This window comes from Muntiacus reevesi, chromosome 4 (assembly GCF_963930625.1).
Source record: "Muntiacus reevesi chromosome 4, mMunRee1.1, whole genome shotgun sequence".
In the NCBI taxonomy this organism is placed as follows: Eukaryota; Metazoa; Chordata; class Mammalia; order Artiodactyla; family Cervidae; genus Muntiacus; species Muntiacus reevesi.
In genome coordinates, this window is record NC_089252.1 from 114,550,145 (window position 1) to 114,568,939 (window position 18,795).

At 40.9% G+C, this 18,795-nt stretch overlaps 1 protein-coding gene across 10 annotated transcripts in view; it reads right to left on the reverse strand.

Moving 5' to 3' along the window:
- The window catches only part of PPARG (peroxisome proliferator activated receptor gamma), a 122,102-nt gene that overhangs the window by 46,230 nt on the left and 57,077 nt on the right, over window positions 1-18,795 (reverse strand). Inside the window, exon 1 of one of the 10 annotated variants that reach the window (XM_065935430.1) lies at window positions 18,094-18,184. The exons of the other annotated variants lie outside the window; for them this stretch is intronic. Within the exon in view, the coding sequence (XP_065791502.1) occupies window positions 18,094-18,175 (82 nt within the window). The 5' untranslated portion in view covers window positions 18,176-18,184. Of the gene's footprint in view, window positions 1-18,093; window positions 18,185-18,795 lie in introns of those variants that run through there. 10 annotated transcript variants of the gene reach the window in all.

An 18,795-nucleotide genomic window follows, 5' to 3' on the forward strand; every position in this document is an offset into this window, starting at 1 on the left:
GTTACAATACTGCTTCTGTTTCATGTTTTGGTTTTCTGGCCACAAGGCATGTGGGATCTTAGTTCCCGGACCAGGGGATTGAACTCTTGCCCCCTGCATCAGAAAGTGAAGTCTTCACCCCCGGACTATCAGGGAAGTCCCCAAGAGAATAGACTATTTTACTTTATTTTATTTTTTTGTGAAGTCGCTCAGCCGTGTCCGACTCTTTGCGCCCCCATGGACTGTAGCCTACCAGGATCCTCAGTCCATGGGATTTTCCAGGCAAGAATGCTGGAGTGGGTTGCCATTTCCTTCTCCAGGGGATCTTCCCGACCCAGGGATCGAACCCGGGTCTCCCACATTGTAGGCAGACACTTTACTGTCTGAGCTACCAGGGAAGCCTAGAATAGACTATTTTAAAAAGCAGCTTTAGGTTTACTTAAATATTGAGCAAAAAGTATAAAGCTCTCCAATACCTCTTCCCCTTTCTCCCTCCCCACCAAACCCTGAAACACAGTTTCCCCTATTAATAATTGACATTTCCCCTATCATTAACACTTACATTAGTGTGGTGTTGCATGTTACAAAGCTGATGAAACAACAGTGATACATCACTAACTAAAACCCACAGTTTATAGTCGGGTTCACTCTTCTGTGTCCATTCTACGGCTCTGAACGTACGATGTCCCTGACCCACCAACACAGGGCCCTACATTTCCTTGCCCTAAACGCCGCTTGTGCTCCACTGATTACACCCCTCCCTCCCTCAAGAACGCTAACTTCATTGTCCTCTTCTCCTAAAGGGCAATCTGCTGCAAAAGCAGCGGTCAAGCACTGATCGATGTGCAATAAATTTAAAAGTCTTCGCCCGTCATGCAAGCACCCCGACAGTCTGACTTTTTCAGTGTCATTTTCCACGTGGGCTCCCTGACCTCACCCCCAACCTCGGCAGTCACATGCTTGGGCCCCTCACACCACGTGCCCAGGGCAGACACTCTGCACTGTCTAGTCCGCTCATCTCTGTTCACGCCGTTTCTGGGACTCCTCGGACTCCTCTCATTCCTCACGATCACACGTCGTGATGCCCGTCTGTCTTTCCCACAGGAGTGGGGAAAATCCCATACTGGTCCACATGCTCCTTGCTCCATGAAACCTCCCATGAATTCTCCAACTTAAAAAAATATCCTCCCTTCTCCGTGTTCCCACAGCACTGAGTACACCTCTTTCACTTTGGTATAATTATTTAAACAAATATCTCCGCTGTTAGATTTCCAGTTTTTGGAGCAAAGGACAGTGTCTTATTATTCCGTTTTTCCTTCAGACCTTGCTTACTAAATGCTTGCCAACTCAATGATCATATTTTATAGGGAAGGTCAGAACAAGTATTCATTTCTCTGAGGAAAATGGAAAAAATAAAAATACTTTCTCAGCGGTTTAGTTTTGCTAAGACTGAAGCTCCCCAGAAAAGATGTAGCTTTCAGTATAATAAATAAAATACAGTTTAAGCTGTACCTCCTCCTCTCAACAATGTATACTCAGCTTTTCTCTTCTGATAATTGCAGCAGAAAGATTAGAGTCCTATAAACTGTTTTTTTCGCTACACAGAAAGGATAAAGTAAGAAAGAAAACGGTTTGCTTCTTCATCTCTAGGAAAACAAAGCATTCGACATGTACCTTCCTGCCTCTCCTTCCCTCCCCCTGTCCTCTCATCCTGGGACACCTTGACCTAAACAATAGCACTCCGCCGGCCACAGTTACTGGGAGGTACGATGGCTCCCTAGACATTTTGTTTTATTTTGACTTAAGGGATGGGTCCAGGGAGCCTGCTTCTAATTTTGTCTCTAGAAAACATAAGCTACTGTTTCTGCCAAGCTGTAAGGCGAGGAAGTGTTTTTAGTTACCCTGTGCAATTACCCGTGGAAGAACACATGAGCTGACCACTTGCATGAGCAGCAGCCCTTCTCAGGGGTGAGGAGCAGCATCTTCACTTTCCAGCCGGGTGACCAGAGCCCTGCGTTAGGCACAGCCCTTAATTTCACAACTGGAGGTGTGTTCCAAGCAGACGGCAGTCCTGGGGCAGATGTTGTGGGGTAGGACGCGAACATGTGCCGTTTATCTCAGACCATCAACCCTGGCTTTAAACTCTGCGACAGTTCATGAGCAGATTTTTTCGCAATGTGCCAAGCTACAGTGTATTTCATGCAAAGAGACATATGATGCAAAGTAAAGCAACTTCTCTCACCCGAGAGGCGTCACTGTTCGGGAGTACAGAAGTGGGTCAGGAAAGATTTTAAATGATAAGTCGAGCACTAGAACTATACAGTCTACCTGTCAGGTTTTATGCTGTCTCCTATGAAAAGAAAAGAAAACCTTCTAGAATATCCAGGGAAATGCTGCATCTCTTTAATAATTGTTGTTCAGTTGCTAAGTCATATCCAATTCTTTTTTTTCAGAATGACTGCATTTTTATACAAAATATTTACATGCCTAAGATTCTGGCTAAAAAAGTTAGATTAGAATCACCTGGGCCAATTGGGCTCTGTGTTTTTATTTATTTTTTCACAATTATTTTTATTAGTTGGAGGCTAATTACTTTACAATATTGTGGTGGTTTTTGCCATACACTGACATGAATCAGCCATGGATTTACATGTGTTCCCCATCCTGAACCCCCCTCTCACCTCCCTCCCCATCCCATCCCTCTGGGTCATCCCAGTGCACCAGCCCGGAGCACTCGTCTCATGCATCCAACCTGGACTGGCGATCTGTTTCACAATTGATAATATACATGTTTCGATGTTCTCTCAGATCATCCCACCCTCGCCTTCTCCCATAGAGTCCAAAAGTCTGTTCTATACATCTGTGTCTCTTTTTCTGTCTTGCACATAGGGTTATCATTACCATCTTTCTAAATTCCATATATATGCGTTAGTATACTGTATTGGTGTTTTTCTTTCTGGCTTACTTCACTCTGTATGATGGACTCCAGTTTCATCCACCTCATTAGAACTGATTCAAATGAATTCTTTTTAACGGCTGAGTAATATTCCATGGTATATATGTACCACAGCTTCCTTATCCATTCGTCTGCTGATGGGCATCTAGGTTGCTTCCATGTCCTGGCTATTATAAACAGTGCTGCGATGAACATTGGGGCGCACGTGTCTCTTTCAGATCTGGTTTCCTCGGTGTGTATGGCCAGGAGTGGGATTGCTGGGTCATATGGCAGTTCTATTTCCAGTTTTCTAAGGAATCTCCACACTGTTCTCCATAGTGGCTGTACTAGTTTGCATTCCCACCAGCAGTGTAAGAGGGTTCCCTTTTGTCCACACCCTCTCCAGCATTTATTGCTTGTAGATTTTTGGATAGCAGCCATTCTGACTGGCGTGTAATGGTACCTCACTGAGGTTTCATATCCAATTCTTTGCGACCCCATGGACACGCCAAACCCCCTGTCCCTCACTATCTCCTGGAGTTTGCCCAAGTTCATGTCCACTGAATTGGTGATGCTATCCAACTATCTCTCTTGCCTTAATAAATACATTAGCTGAAGCCTGGCATGCTACAGTCCATGGGGTCACAATGAGTTGGACACAACTGAGTGACTGAACTGAGTATTAATAGAACCCTGAATTTTTGCTGAGTATTGTGCCAAATATCATCTCACTTAACGCTCACAATGTCCTGTGAAGTAGGTATACTTGTAAATCTCTTTAAAGAAGAGGAAACTGAGGCACAGATATGGAAATAACTTGCCCAAGACCACCCAGTTACTAACAAGCAGAGCTGGATTATGAATGAACACAGATGATCTAAAACTCCACAGCCTGCACCAGTTACTAAGGAGCAGAGCTGGGTTATCAACCCAGATGGTCTAAAACTCCACAGCCCAGCCTGCACATGTGACTTCCTAACTTAGTACTGGTTAGGAAAATAAATCTCTTCTTGGATCTTCTAGTTCTGTATCAAATAACAATTAATTTCAACGAACCCTCACTGAACACCTATGAGGTACCAGGTTCAAAGGGATGCCCTGTAAAAGGTGAGTAATTCTCCAGTAGAGGTTTCACTGGAGCAACTGGTTAAGCTGAGCAACAAGAGTGGGTGCAGGAAAGAGCCTTTCCTAGATGGTCTTAAACTCAGGAGCCTTGTTGGAAGTGACCTCAGAGAGACATTTGGTCACTGCTGGTTTTTTTTTCTTTTTTTCAATCTCATTTGTTTCAGTTCAGGGTCAGTTCAGTTCAGTTCAGTTGCTCAGTCGTGTCCGACTCTTTGCGACCCCATGAATTGCAGCACACCAGGCCTCCCTGTCCATCACAAACTCCCGGAGTTTACTCAAACTCATGTCCATCGGGTCGGTGATGCCATCCAGCCATCTCATCCTCTGTTCAAGGGTCATGGTACTCTTAAATGTGATTCACCCAGCCACCCTCCTTATTGATCTATTCAAATCACTTTGCAGTGACCTGCAAATTTCCTAATTCCTCTCCCGTTACAATAGCTGATACCCAGAGACAAAAATTATCCTGAAAACATTAGAGCGCAAAGGGCCTTTTGGAGATCATCTAAGCTCCTCATCTGACAGATGAAGAAAAGCAGGCCAAGTGATTTGCTTGTGAGTCTGGAGCTAGAGGCTGAGCCCATGAGAATCCAGGTTTTCTGTCTTCTTCTCTAGCATCCTCCGCACTACATTAGGAAGTTGTTACTGTATGTAAACACACTGAAAAGGGTACTTTTTAACCTACACCAATATCTACCGATCTGAACATTTTAGTCTTGACTCCTACACAGGAATGACATCAAATTCATGAAGGAGAATGGCTCCTTCTCATGCAAGAAGCCGTGTGCTGGATGACAAATTAGAATGAAAAAAAAAAAAAAAGAAAAAACTGGGAGTAGAATTAGTTTCTAAGAAAAATAATAAACTCTGAATTCATCAAAAGGTTTAGGGAATAGTCTGATAAAGTGAGCACTGTACCAGTCTAAGTTTTCACATCATAAATGTATGCATTTTACATGTTCGTTTGTTGAAGAGGCTGCTGTTCTGGACATTAACACCTGCAGATGGAGAGCCAGGAGTGAGTCAGACGCCCCGGGTTTGAATCCTGCCCTCCTGCTTGTCATTTTGTAATCTCTTTATACCTAACTATCCCTAGTCTGTAAACAATCATACTACCGACCTCACAGAGTTGCCGTTGAAGATTCAGTTAAATAATACATGTAAAGCATCCACCATGGGGCCATTGAGTTCTCTATAAATACAATTGTTGGTGTCAGTAGTAATTTTTGTCACCAGAGTACTAGAATCATGTAAAAGGTGGGCTAAAAGCTCCCCAACGCTACCACTAGGGGACAGGAAGAGGAAGAAACAGAAGCGAAGTCCTATTGTTCAAACAGGACTACGCCTAAAACAGATGTCCTGTTTTAAAGGCCTCTGCAAAAGGAGAGTCCACAGCCTCTCCTGGTTACTCATTCCAATGCTTAATTGCTCTTCTGCAGCCAGGAAAGTCTACGTCTTATCTGGCATGTCCCCAACTGTGTTACACATATGTTAACGATGTTCCTTTCAGAATAATTAAAAACAAAAAATTCTGGTGGGCAAATAAACTTAGGAAATGCTACATGAAGCCTGTTTAAATGGGTTTGCCGCAGGACTTCTTAGAATTATATGCTAATAATTCATGAGAATATACAAAGGCGGGTGGGGGGGCATGGCCTACAATGTTCTCAGAGTTTACTGTCTGATGGAATAGGGTTTGTGAAATCATGATCTAACCTATGTTGCTGGAGTTTATAATTTTGGAATTTCATTTTCTAAATCGATAGTTATTGTCTTCTGTATATTTGCCCTTTACTACATGTACTTGAAAAGCATTAAGTTACCCCTTAGGCTTTCTTTGACTTTAGAGTGACTAAGGGCAAGGATTTATGTTGGTTGAAACAACAGCAAAACACAAGTGAGAACTTAAACCACGCAGAAAGGAATCACAGTAAAGACGAATGCTTCTTTTACAGACACTCTCCTAAAAGATTCCAGACAGGGAAAAAAAAAGTCCAATATAAAGGGCCAGGAATCAGAATGACACTGACCTGTTCAAGAGCAGTGTTTCCAAATTTCAAAGAAAAAAAAAAAAATGATTCCCAACTTAGAATTTTATACTCAGCCAAACCATCACTCAAGTGTAAGAGGAGAATAAAGACATTTTCAGAAATACAAGGCCTCAAAAACAGTCACCTCTTTCCTAGAGTTCCACACCAGAACAAAAAGGAAACAAAACATCCAGGAAGCAAGGGATGGGAACCCAGTGGAGAGGGGGAAGGAAGGCCTAAGACGCCAGGTCCTGAGCAGAACCTGCTCCTAGACACAGAGAGAGGAACAGGGGGGCAGAGGAGGGCAGAAGGATCCCCGGAGAAACGCGAAGCCGGAGACACGCAAATGCCCACTCTGAGGGAGAGTCTGAGGATGGATTAGTGACAGGTATGCAGAAAAAGAACAACATGGGAGCAAAGATAATAATAATAACAAACTCCAGACAAACAAACAGATATTCAGGGTCAGAGGCAGAACTGCAGCATACTGTCTGGCTCAACCGTAAGCAACACTTTCAAAGGTGAGCACAGATATCTGATTTCACCTAAAATTATGAATCGTCACACTATGAAGTTGGGGGGAAGGAGAAGTGTGTGTTTTGGGAAAGGGACCGTGGTGGCAAAGGGCTAAATAAATTCTTATCTACCACAGTAGGAAGTCAGTGGGTAATGATGGACACAATTTTAAAATAGCAGTATAAGCATGTTATCTTAAGACACAGTAGTAAAAGCCAGGAGAAATGTTTTAAAAAGTTAAAAATCACTGCCTCTGAGGAGTGGGAACTGGGTATGGACTAAAGATTGCAATTCTTCATTAAAAGCTTTGCACAATCTGGCTTCCAAAACTGTGTGCAAATATTACTCTGATAAAGGTAAAAATTAAGTATCTTTAAATTGCAACATTTTCCCATGATTTCACCTAAGAAGAAGGAAATATATTCCCTGCCTGTTTCCCAGTCCTCTTAAAAGGAATTATCATACAATAACCTGGAATAGTAGAGAAAATTTTAATGTAGCTTCAAGTAAAATAAAGGAAAATCAGAAACTATTTTTAAAACTTGACCAACAGATGACATTTCACAGATGACTGTGACTCAAGCATTTAAAAGACAGATTCTATCACTTCATCTCTTTTCCTTCACTGGTATCACGGAAGAAAAAGAGTGTGGGCCCCATCAGCAGAAGTACAGCTTACTGTTGTTATTTGTCATTGTTCAGTCACTCAGTCGTGTCTGACTCTTTCGTGACCCCATGGACTGTGGCCCACCAGGTTCCTCTGCCCATGGGAATCCCCAGGCAAAAGTACTGCAGTGGGCTGGCATTTCCTCCTCCAGGGATCTTCCTGATCAGGGCTTGAACCCACGTCTCCTGCACTGACAGGCGGGTTCTTTACCACTGAGCCACCAGGGAAGATCATAGTTTAACAGTAGCTAATAATTTTTAGGCACTTATTCCATGACAGGCACTGACCCAATACATATGTAATTTATAATTTGTTAATATATGTATAACTTATAAATGTACATATAGTTAACATAACTTACTATTTTTAATACAACTTACTAATGTTTAAAAGGATTAAAAATGGATTCCTTAGAGTGTCATTTGTTTAAGAAAAGACATTTTCATTGTGTTGTCAACTTAGACAATACTACAAACCAAATTCAGTGCTTCTGTGGTTGACATCTTGGTGATACTCCCATTGATAGCCTTGGCTTTCAAGAGGTTGAAAGCATTCTAATATGTATCCTTATATACACATTTCTTTATAATATGCCAGGAGGTCTCCCAGCAAATTTCCAAATTCAGACTAACAAAGGGCTTTAGAATATGTTCGTTTACATTTTTACAAACTTCATTTTCTCTTGCATGGGCCACATCTTGTTGAGATAGCTGTTTAACCCAGTCCTGAGATATCAGGTGAGAGGAGATGACAGAACCATGCCCTCATCCAGACTGATCACTTCTTCTGCCACCTTAGCTGGAGATTCAAGCCCTCTTTCTCATGATGGTCAAACTAGTTCAAGGTTGGTTCTTCTGATAAAAGCAGAAGAGAAAACATGTCATCTGTTGGTCAAGTATTAGGAAAACACGTTTCTAAAGGGAGACTCACTGAAGCCTAGTCAGGATTGAATCTGTTGAACTGTAGTTACTCTGGCCGAGTTGAAAATCTGGGCTTGCCTAGCACACACGGGCAGCCAGCGAAGAATGGTGCTCAGGTCAGAAATAGCGAACTGGAGTGCTCCCCACTGCTCATCTCCCTCTGTGCAGCTTGATTTGGGTTTTGCAGTGGCGGGGGAATGAAAATGGGAGACAGGAGGCTGAGTGGGAAGGGAAAGAGAAAAAATGAAAGGAACGCTCCTGAAGTGTGTAACTACTTAGAAAGGAGGCAGCCACCAAAGATCCCCAAAGGACTGCTTCTCCTGCCTCTGCCTCCTTGTCAACCATCACAAAGGACCTCCTGCAACCAGGGGGAGAGAGAGTGGGTAGGTGTTTTTAAAGAACACTTTACTACCCAAGTATCTCCAAAGGCCTGCGATTATCCTAGAGGGGAAAGCTGGCCTTACTCAGAGTGGTTTAGTCTGGCGAACTGAGTGATACACTACGCTTCTGTTTACTCTTTTGTTTTCAATTTGCTGTGCCAAGCACTCTTAATGAGAAGACAATGGTCCTAAGCTAAACAAACTCTGAGGACAAAAGTGTCAAAACAGATGTAGCCAGATCACCAGTGGTTATGGAGCGAAACACAGGTTTTCATTACTATACTATATATACATACATATATAGAGATTTTATATATATATATAATCTTAAAACATATTGCCACATCATATTAAAATATTTGATGTAAGCATTTTCATTTTAACTCTTCCTCCCGAGCCAATATAGCATTTTGAAAAATGTTCTACATGAAAGCATTGATACAATTCAACACTCATTCATGAGTTTAAAAAACCTCTTCACTAGGAAGGGCAGGAAACTTCATTAATCTGATAAAGAATAGCTATTAAAAAAAAGACAAAACCCCTAAAGTAGCCATCATACTTGACAGTGAAATACTTAAGCTTTCCTTCTAAGATCAGGAGTGAGATAAGGCTACTAGTTTATCATTATTTCTATTAAACACTGGAGATCCTATCCAATCCAACAATAATAACAACAAAAACACAGAATTAGAAAAGTACAAATAAAACTAACTTACTCACAGATGACATGATTTAAAAAAAAACACAACAAAACCATTACAGTTAACAGGAGAATTTAGCAAAGTTGCTGACTATAAGGTTGATATTAAAAAATCAGCTGTATTTCTATAAGCCAACAACAAGCAGAAAATGACATTTTAAAATGATCTTTTACAATAGCATCAAAATCATCAAGTACCTATGGAAAAAAAAATCTATCAGAATAAGAGTAAGATCTCTACATTGAAAACTCAAAAATATTACTGAAAAAAGATCTAAATATTTGAATGAAGAGGTATATCATGTTCATGCACTGGAAGGCTCAGTATTATACCACCATCAATTCTCCCCACATTTATCTATAGATTCGGAACAATTCCAATCAAAATCTTAGCATTTTTTTGTGTGTGTGGAAAATGACAAGCTGACCCTAAAAAATTATATGAAAATTTAAAGGGCTAAGATTAGATGAGGCAATCTTGAAGAGAAGAAAATGCTGGAGGACTTATACTACCAGATACTAGAACCAATGATAGTACTACAGTCATTAAGACCAGATATTGGTTGGTGTAAAGACAGAAGAAAAGACCAATGTGATAGAAGAGCAAGCCTAGAATCAATGCCACATGTAAATGGTCACCTAGTTTATGAAAAATGTCAGTGTAGTGTAGTGGGGAAAGACAGTCTTTTCAATAAATAGAGTAGGTCATATGTGGATATCCATATGTGGATATCCACATAGAGGAAAAAAAAAAGGTTCAACCCCTTTCTTACATCATACAGGTTCTTAAAGCAGTGTAAACAGGGCAGGTAAAAATTCAAAGGGTGCACATTTCATTCTAAGAGTGAGTATTAGAAGATATGTTCTTGCTTTAGATATGTTTGGCCTACTCTGTTATATAGAGACCCTGTGTTCTTTAATAATGCAGGAAATCTTTCTCTAAAACCTAACGCCTACATCAAGAGTCCTATGTTTGGAAGGTTAATGTGCTTCAATCAGTTGAGTTGTCTTTTAAGACATTCTTTTTAAGTGAAATAAATCAGTAGGTTAAATTCAAGCTACCAATTTTATACTAATAATTTAACCTCTTCTTTATATCAATGACCTATTTTATAACCTTGCTTCTTATACAAGTCATGGTGTATTTCATTATGGTGTTTCTCTTCTCAAAACTTTTCCTTGGTTTACTTTTCTTTGGCAATTTTCCTTTCTCAGTATCTTAATCTCGGTTCATGCTCAATCAGTAATACAAAGCCAAAGCCATCTTAAATCAAGATAACCAATGACCTAAAACTATGTGCAAGGTATTCTTCAGGTCTCACAAGAAATACAATATAATGTAGTTCTTGACCTTGAGACGTTATCAAGGTGAAAGATGTTTGATAAAAGAAGAAAGTAGACAGACAGTAAGTGCTTTAGAAACAGAAAGAAAGAGACTCATACATTCTGAAATAATCAGGGCTCTCTTCACTGTAGAGATGTGTTTGAATTGTAAGGGCCAGGGGAATGGCTAGGACTGGATTGTTCCTGATAAAGATAATCCAAGGAAAAGATACTCATCTCCAATATCTAGCATGGCCCTTCTAATACCTGAATTAATTTAAGCAATAATAACAAAGTGAATATAGCATCAGAGAGGATTAGATTTCATACAGAACCAACACTTGCAAACTGGATTGGTTTCTCCTGGGTCAATTGTTTGTACCTCATAATTGGCTAGAGGTGTGGCTGTATCAATAGTAAAGAGATTCCTTGTAAATGGGAGAGATTTCTATTGAAACTTGACCATAATTAGGTCAAATTTACACACACATTTGGATTTTATTAGCAACATAGTTTAATCAATTAAGCAAAATTGCCTAGTCTGCATAATAGGTTTTTTAAAACTAAAAGGCAGGGTTTTAGGTAAAGGGTAAGACAACAGTAAGGTAATATCCAATTATCTTACATTAAAAATATTTAATTGCTTATGCAAAGCAAAAGAGTAAGAAGAATGAATATCTAAGTTTCTCTGAAAGAAGGGGGCCATTGTGTTCACGTGCCTGGAACATGTGAAGGATGTCAGAACTTCTGTTACTAGATTCTGCCATTGTCTCTCTGCCAAAACTAGAAATTGAACCTTGGTTTTTCTTCTAGAACTATGATTAATAATGGGTATCTATGGGATTGGGGGCAGAACGAGAAGGGGACGACAGAGGATGAGATGGCTGGATGGCATCACCGACTCGATGGACATGAGTTTGAGTAAACTCCAGGAGTTGGTGATGAACAGGGAGGCCTGTTGTGCTGCGATTCATGGGGTCTTACTTACTTAAGAAGTAAGTCTGATTTAAGTAACTGAAAATAGAAAACTTTTGGTAGTATGGATAGTGTAAACCTGTATTATCCCAGAGTGGTAACTTCTATTTTAAAGGTGAGAAGACAGAATTAACATCTGCTGGACACTGATGACATAGCAGGCAGTGCTCTAAGGGCCTTATATATGGGATATTAGTTACTAAAGCAAGTAACGTACTTTTCTGCTGGCAAATAGGCCTCCTGAAGTTCAGGTGAACACTGGAAGTTTCAAGACATAGACAGACTTGCCAAAGAAGCCAGGCATTTGGCTAATTCAAAAACTTGTCACATTCAAATTAATATTCAAATGATATCCAACTAATGATATTCAGATCAGTGGAGGGCCATGGTGCAAATAACTCTAAGTAACAGGTAATCCATAGTATCTTTGTACTTGGTTTTTAGCACATATATCACATGGTTTGCTTATATTAGCATCAATTTTAGAAAGTTATTCAGCGCACACTAAACTTTCATTTTTACACACTAAATAGATTCCAGTGTTTGATCTCAGAAAAGTACCATGGAAGATCAGTGTGTTCTTAATAAGTCAACAAGAACTTAACAGACACCTATTACGTGTTAGATACTGGTGGAATAAAAGGAATTATAAAACTTGGATATTATCCTCGGTGACTATATAACTCGGCTTAGGGAATCTTTAAAACAGAGAATAATATCAGGTAGTCTCAAATTAAGGGTTAAACACTGTGATACAGACCAAAAATTCTAGAGGGTTTTTATTCTTTCATTGAACAAGGGTCATTGAGCCCTGCTATTCATCGAGCATATTCCAGGTAGTTGGGATGTGTCAGTGAATGAACAAACTAGACAAAGATCCCTGACTTCATGGAGTTAATGTGCTAGTGGGATAAAGCAGACAATACACAATAAATACGGAGAGTAAGTTAATTATATGGGAGGCTAGAGGATGAGGAATGCTTTAGACATGAGAAAATGTAGAGCAGGGGGAGGGGAAGGCCCACGGGGAGGACAGACAATTCAACAGGGGGTCAAAGCAATCCTCACGTGAAGGTAAGAGCTGAGCAGAGATTAGGAGGAGCTGAGAGTCAGCCAAGGTGTCAAAGGAAGAGAATTCCAGGAAGATGCAAGAACTGGAGTGAAATCACTAAGGCAGGAGCAGTGCGGAACGCGGGAGGAATAGCAAAGAGGCGAATGCGGCTGCAGAGAGGGGGTGAAGGGCAGACGGGGTAGGAGGGCTGCTGACAGTGGTGAGGCAGGGATATGGGGCTTACATTTAAGAGAAGGGGAGTCACTGAACGGTGTTGAGCACAAGGACAGACCCGACTTCCAATTTAACGGGATCCCTCTGGGTGGAGACTAGGCTGCTGGGGCTAAGGCAGACTCAGGTAAACCTCTCAGGAGACTGAGATGGTCCTCGGGCAGTGCAGGGGAGAGAAGACACCCAGTCCTTTATGGGAGAGGGAGAGCGATATGGTGACGTATCCAGGGAGTGTTTCATGGAGAAGACGCCACTTGCACCTGACCTTGAAGGACAGAGGGCTGGCAAAGGTGGAAGGATCAGGAGAGGTACTGCAGGACATGGTAGTCTTGGAGGCAAAAGTGAGTGTGGCTTGTCCTTGGACAATGACATCGGTCCAGTTAGAGCAAGGCAGGCCAGTCTCTCGGATTGGAGGTAAATAAGATACATAAGGTAGGAACAGATTACAAAGAGCTCTGAGAGCCAGTGTTCCTGCTGCTGTCTCGTATTTATTATATTGTAGATGCTCAATGTGTATTAGAAGATGGGTAATAAAGAGAGGCTTTTAGGACCACTTATCTGGCAGACTGGATTGGCTGGCTGACAGCTTCTCATTTAGAAGGTCAGCTCTAAGGCTGTACAGAAATCCTGGAATGAGGTAATGAGGGATAATTCTCCTGTAGGTAATCGACAGTTGCTGTTTTAAATCTACTTTCTAATGTAAACCATTCGCCACTTGTGGGAACCTCAATCTTGTGTTGGCAATCCCTTTCTCAACTAAAAATTATGTGGGCCTAAAAAACTATGTACTCAGGCAGCCACGTGGTCTTGATTCCCAGGTTATAAGAGCTGAATAGCAGTTGCTATCAAATACATGTGCAATGCCCGTGTATCTAAATTAGTTACAGGTACAAAACTGTCTACACACACACAAAAAGTAATCTGGTAGAGGTTTACAGAAACTCAGTCCTATTCAAATGAGTCTGATTCGTTTTTCTACCACATATTTGCACAAATAACTCAACACTAGTAGGTGGACAAAAGGCGTTTTCTGGACAGCTTTCTAAAGCCTAATATAAGAGTGTTCAAAGGAAGCTAAAATAACAGAAACTTTGCGTCTGTTCCACTGATCTAATATAACTAAGAAATTTGCTTTGGTCAGATTTCCTCTGACACAAAGAGTATGTACCTTACAAAGAGCTATGATGATTTCAGAATCTCCTCCAGCTTATCTTATTCAAATTATAAGTGAGAATGCTGATAAAGGTAATAATCCACGACAACCTTTATCAGAGGTATAAAAATTGTTTTTCACTTAATGACCCATGTTTTACACTGCCATTTATATGGATTTATATTGCAGTTTATACGGATAGTTGCTTGCAGGCTTTCCCGGTGGCTCAGTGGTAAAGAATCTCTGCAATGCAGGAGGCACAGGAAACTCAGGTTCGATCCCTGGGTCGGGAAGATCCCCCAGAGGAGGGAATGGCAATCCACTCCAGTATTTTTGCCTGGAAAATCCTGTGGACAGAGGAGCCTGCTGGGCTACAGTCCATGAAGTCGCAAAGAGATGGACACGACTGAGCGATTAACCAGGAGCATGAGCTCTGAAGACAAGCCGTGTTCCTTAGGCTTTGTTGGGGAAAATAAAAAATTTTACAGTGCTATGTTTTTCTTGTAAGCACTTAATATAAATGACATATATGTGGGGTGCTTCCTATAATTCATAACTTGGGGGGAATGTACAAGAGAAATGACAGTTTTCGGAAACATAATAAGGAGATTCCCAGAGTCTAGAAATCTGCCAAATCTACTATATCCTGGTGATCAGGAAACAAATTTGAAGAGTTAAATCAGAAATAAATGATAAAACTAGAGCCATACTATTAAGGAAAGGGCTTCGCTGGTGGCTCAGACAGTAAAGAATCTGCCTGCAATGCAGGAGACCCAGGTTCGATCCCTGGCTCACGAAGATCCCCTGGAGAAGGAAATGACAACCCACTCCAGTATTCTTGCCTGGAGAATTCCATGGACAGAGAAGCCTGGTGGGCTACAATCCATGGTGTTGCAACGAGTCGGACACGACTGACTGACTTTCACTCACTCATACTAAGGAAAACATTATTATGGACAACAGTAAAATTCTAGAAAAACTCCCTGAACTGTTATTACTTGTGAGATCATGAAATCTGGAGCTGTCAGTGACCTAAATCTTCATCATATAGAGAACATTATAACCCAAGACACTTTTTCAATGTCTCTGAGAAGAAAGCATACAACCATTGCCCTCATTTAGCCACAAAGAATGATTGAACTTGTGGAAATTCAATCTCTTTATAGACAAATGTTAATGAAATTGGGAGGTAACTGGCCCATTTAAAAAAAAATCAGACATGAGGATGCTTTTTCTAAGTCTGATCGTTTCCTTATCAAAACATTCAAGAGAGGTTATACAGAGGCCTCATCTCACTTAAAACTGCCACTCATTTTGATGCATAAGGAATCCTGCCGTTTTCCCCTCCATATTCCTTAAAATGCTATCCACAAGTGATTAACACTCCAAGCCCAGGACAACGGACGTTACAGAGGGCGTCTGGCATGCTGTCGCAACAACCACATCACTCCGTCCTCACAACAGCCCTGCATTTTTGTTAACGCATGTGCGGAGGGCAGAGGGGATGGATGGCACGCTTACATTCACACAGAAAGCATATGGCCAGGACAAGTTCAGGAGTTCCATTTCCTGACACCACATGGGTCCCTTAGAACTTCTGGGAAGGTAAAAGCCTGGGCTCAGTTCATCTAACGCTTCCAAGTACGCAGCTGCCTGGAGCCACACGGCCACAGTTTAAGTCTCCCTCAGTAGGAACGGCGGCAATCCATCACTCGCCCCTCTCAGGAGAGACTCTCGTTTCAAAGAATCATCTATTGCAGCATTTGTCGTGTCTCTAAGGCACACTTCCATTGCTCAATCAGTTCCAAAGGACAAGCGTGTCATCATCTTTCAGTGCTCTGGTGCAACAACTTAAAATTAGAGAATTCACCCAGGACTCAGTCTGGCACTGAAAGCGGGAGGCATGTTCAGCTTCAGTTTACGGACGCGTCCCTTCAACCTCGCCAGTTTCTCTAGTGGAAACGGATTCACGGCCAGCATGGGGTTACTTGGGGTTCCTTGAAAAGCTCATGATGAAAACAAAAAGGGGAATAAGATACGTGGAATCACGGTGATAATGAAGCCCAGGAAAACACGCAGAACTCCCCTTTGGGCACAGACGCTACACAGACAGGAGTTTTTAAGTCCATGAGAGGGACCCATATGGCTGGAAATCTGGACCATTCACACTCAGGGAGCCACTCTGCCTTCAATAGCAGCACCCAGATCTTTGCAACACCCTTATTTCCCTTTGCCTGTGATGAGGAAGAGAAGCCAGATAAATTCCCGTACCAAGGCCAGGTACCTAAATCTCTACAGGCTTTCATCTCTGCTGGCCTCAATTGGCTAATGATGACCACGTTCTCAATTTATTTTCAGGTTTGTTTGTTTTGGCAACAGTGAAGTATTTAAGTCGCCATCTACAAAATACAATAGAAGTGAACTCTTGTGGGTCTTTGGCCTTTAGAAACATATTTTTGACAGAAAAAACATTAATGAATAAAGAGTAACCAGAGATCATTTAACATGAGAGTTAAATAATTGGTACAATATGTAATTTCTTAACTGCTAGTAATTCTATTCTGTACCATCTTAATTAAGAAGAAAAGTACTGGGTTATTCTTTTGAAAGGGATTTGAGACACACAAAAATTACACCCAGGGCAAATTCAAGGTATAAAAATAAAGAGGTTAGTGCAGAATGAAAACTAATGCAAAACCCATAACTATCCCTTTCCATAAACATATTTGCTTAAGTTAACCTAAAATGTTTGTTGCACTGCATTCTGGACATATTCTTTTCAAACAGACAAAACTGTCAAATTGTGACACAAGAATTATTTTACAGTATAGGTTGGACATTCTGCCCTGATGCAGATTAAATTAATAACTGGAGAAACAGCAATACTTTTTATGGTTTGTAGGAAAACAGAATAACAGGATTTTATGTAATATAATAAGACTAAACTCCCATTTAAGAGAGTCAGGTGACAGAAATATACATTGAATCCGAATGTCACAATAAAATGAAATGTCACTTCAGGAAATTTTTTTCTTTTAAAAAGCTCAATGTTTAAAAAATTGTGATTAATGTAATTAATATGTTCAAACTTCAGACTTTCAGAGAAATTAAAACATCAAAATGTAAAGCCATCCATTTCAACAATTAAGCAACTTAATTTTAACACTTTAGCATTTATGTTGTAAAATGTGAATCAGACTAGCTAACACAATGAATTTTTATGTAGCATCTACAAGAAGGGGAAAAAAAGAGAAATAAATATGATATAGCATAAAAGAGAAATAGCTGTGCTAATATGCTCCAGTAGAAGGAGCTATAGAAATAAAAAACTTACATTTTGCAAAGGCCAAGAAAGAAATGCTGAAAATGAAGTATCTAATTGAATCTTTCATATTCGAGTAAAAGTAATAATCACTGACTTAGGATGCAACAGTAAAATGAGATGCTTAGAACAGGCCTCCACCAAGGTCTCCACGCTATTCTACAAAGCATTAAACACTATGCTTCGCACGCTAGGAGATATAAAGAATAAAACTTGGTCCTATACCCTGGATGTTTACAATTCTTTGAGAGAGATAAAATGTCCACGCAAGTATCTAGATTTCAAAGTAGAGCAAAAACATGTTGCGAGTACTGTAAGATGAATAAATGCTGCTATGAGAGATACATAACACACAAGGCTAAAAGGGGGAAAGATATTCTAAGAAGACCTTAGGTATTTGGGGAAAACACATGTCAACCCAGAAAATGTTAGGTAGCCCAAAAAGTTCCTTCAGGTTCTTCGTAAGATTATACAGAAAAACCCGAACAAGTCTTTTGGCCAACCCGATGAAAACAAGTAGAATTTCTTTGTATATAAATATACCTTGAATACTTAAATTCAGGACATAGGAGTCATGGACAGAAATAAAATCTGGATTTAGTTGTTTGTTCTTTAAAAGAAAAAGCTCTGAGTATGCTTTAAGTGAACGCAACAGCAGCAAGTTAAGCATCAAAACACTGACCTACACACACAGACATCACTTGGAAGACAAGCCACAAGATCAAGTTCACCCTTCTGTGATGCCCGGAGTATGCCGATAGCCAAATCTGGAGCTGACTTTACCTTGTGAGGTACTTGCAGACACTGTGACAGCAAAGGGCTCGCTCTCTGGGTCAATGAGAGGATCTCCCAGGGTTTCACCCATCACAGCACGGAACAGGGATTTGCTGTGACTCCCACTGATATTTGGTCTATTTCTTGCAAAACGCCAACTCCGTTCAAAGAAAAAGATGTGTGGCAGTAAAACTTGGGAATGCACCAATGAGTCAAGACATCCGTTTCCAAACGTTTGGGGGAGGTGGGGATAAACTCACAGAGGACCAGGCCTGGATGGGCTGGCTGGCACCCTCCTGCTGGAGACCAGCTGTGGCAAACTGTTGTGTCACAGCGCTGCTCACTGCTTTGGCAAGACCTGGGACATTACAGGGAAATCATTGCCACACCGTCTCGCCGGTGACCCTCGTGTCTTGGGAGGGGCAGGGGCAGGACAGTGCTGAGAACTCTGAGCGCAAAGACACCGTTCAATATCCACTTGATTCTAAAATGGAAAGCTTTACATCTCTGGGTTATGAAATACTAGCGAAACTTACTTGGAGAGATTTTTTTTTTCTGTCTGCCCACCCTTGGTTGAATCTCTAGTCATATCATCTGATATCCGAAGAAAATGTCTGAATTCAAGTATGTGTTTATAAAACTTGCCATGAGCTACTGAAATGTTCTGTCCTGAGGTATTTACTCCATTACTTTGTGAAGTCTGTAAAAAGA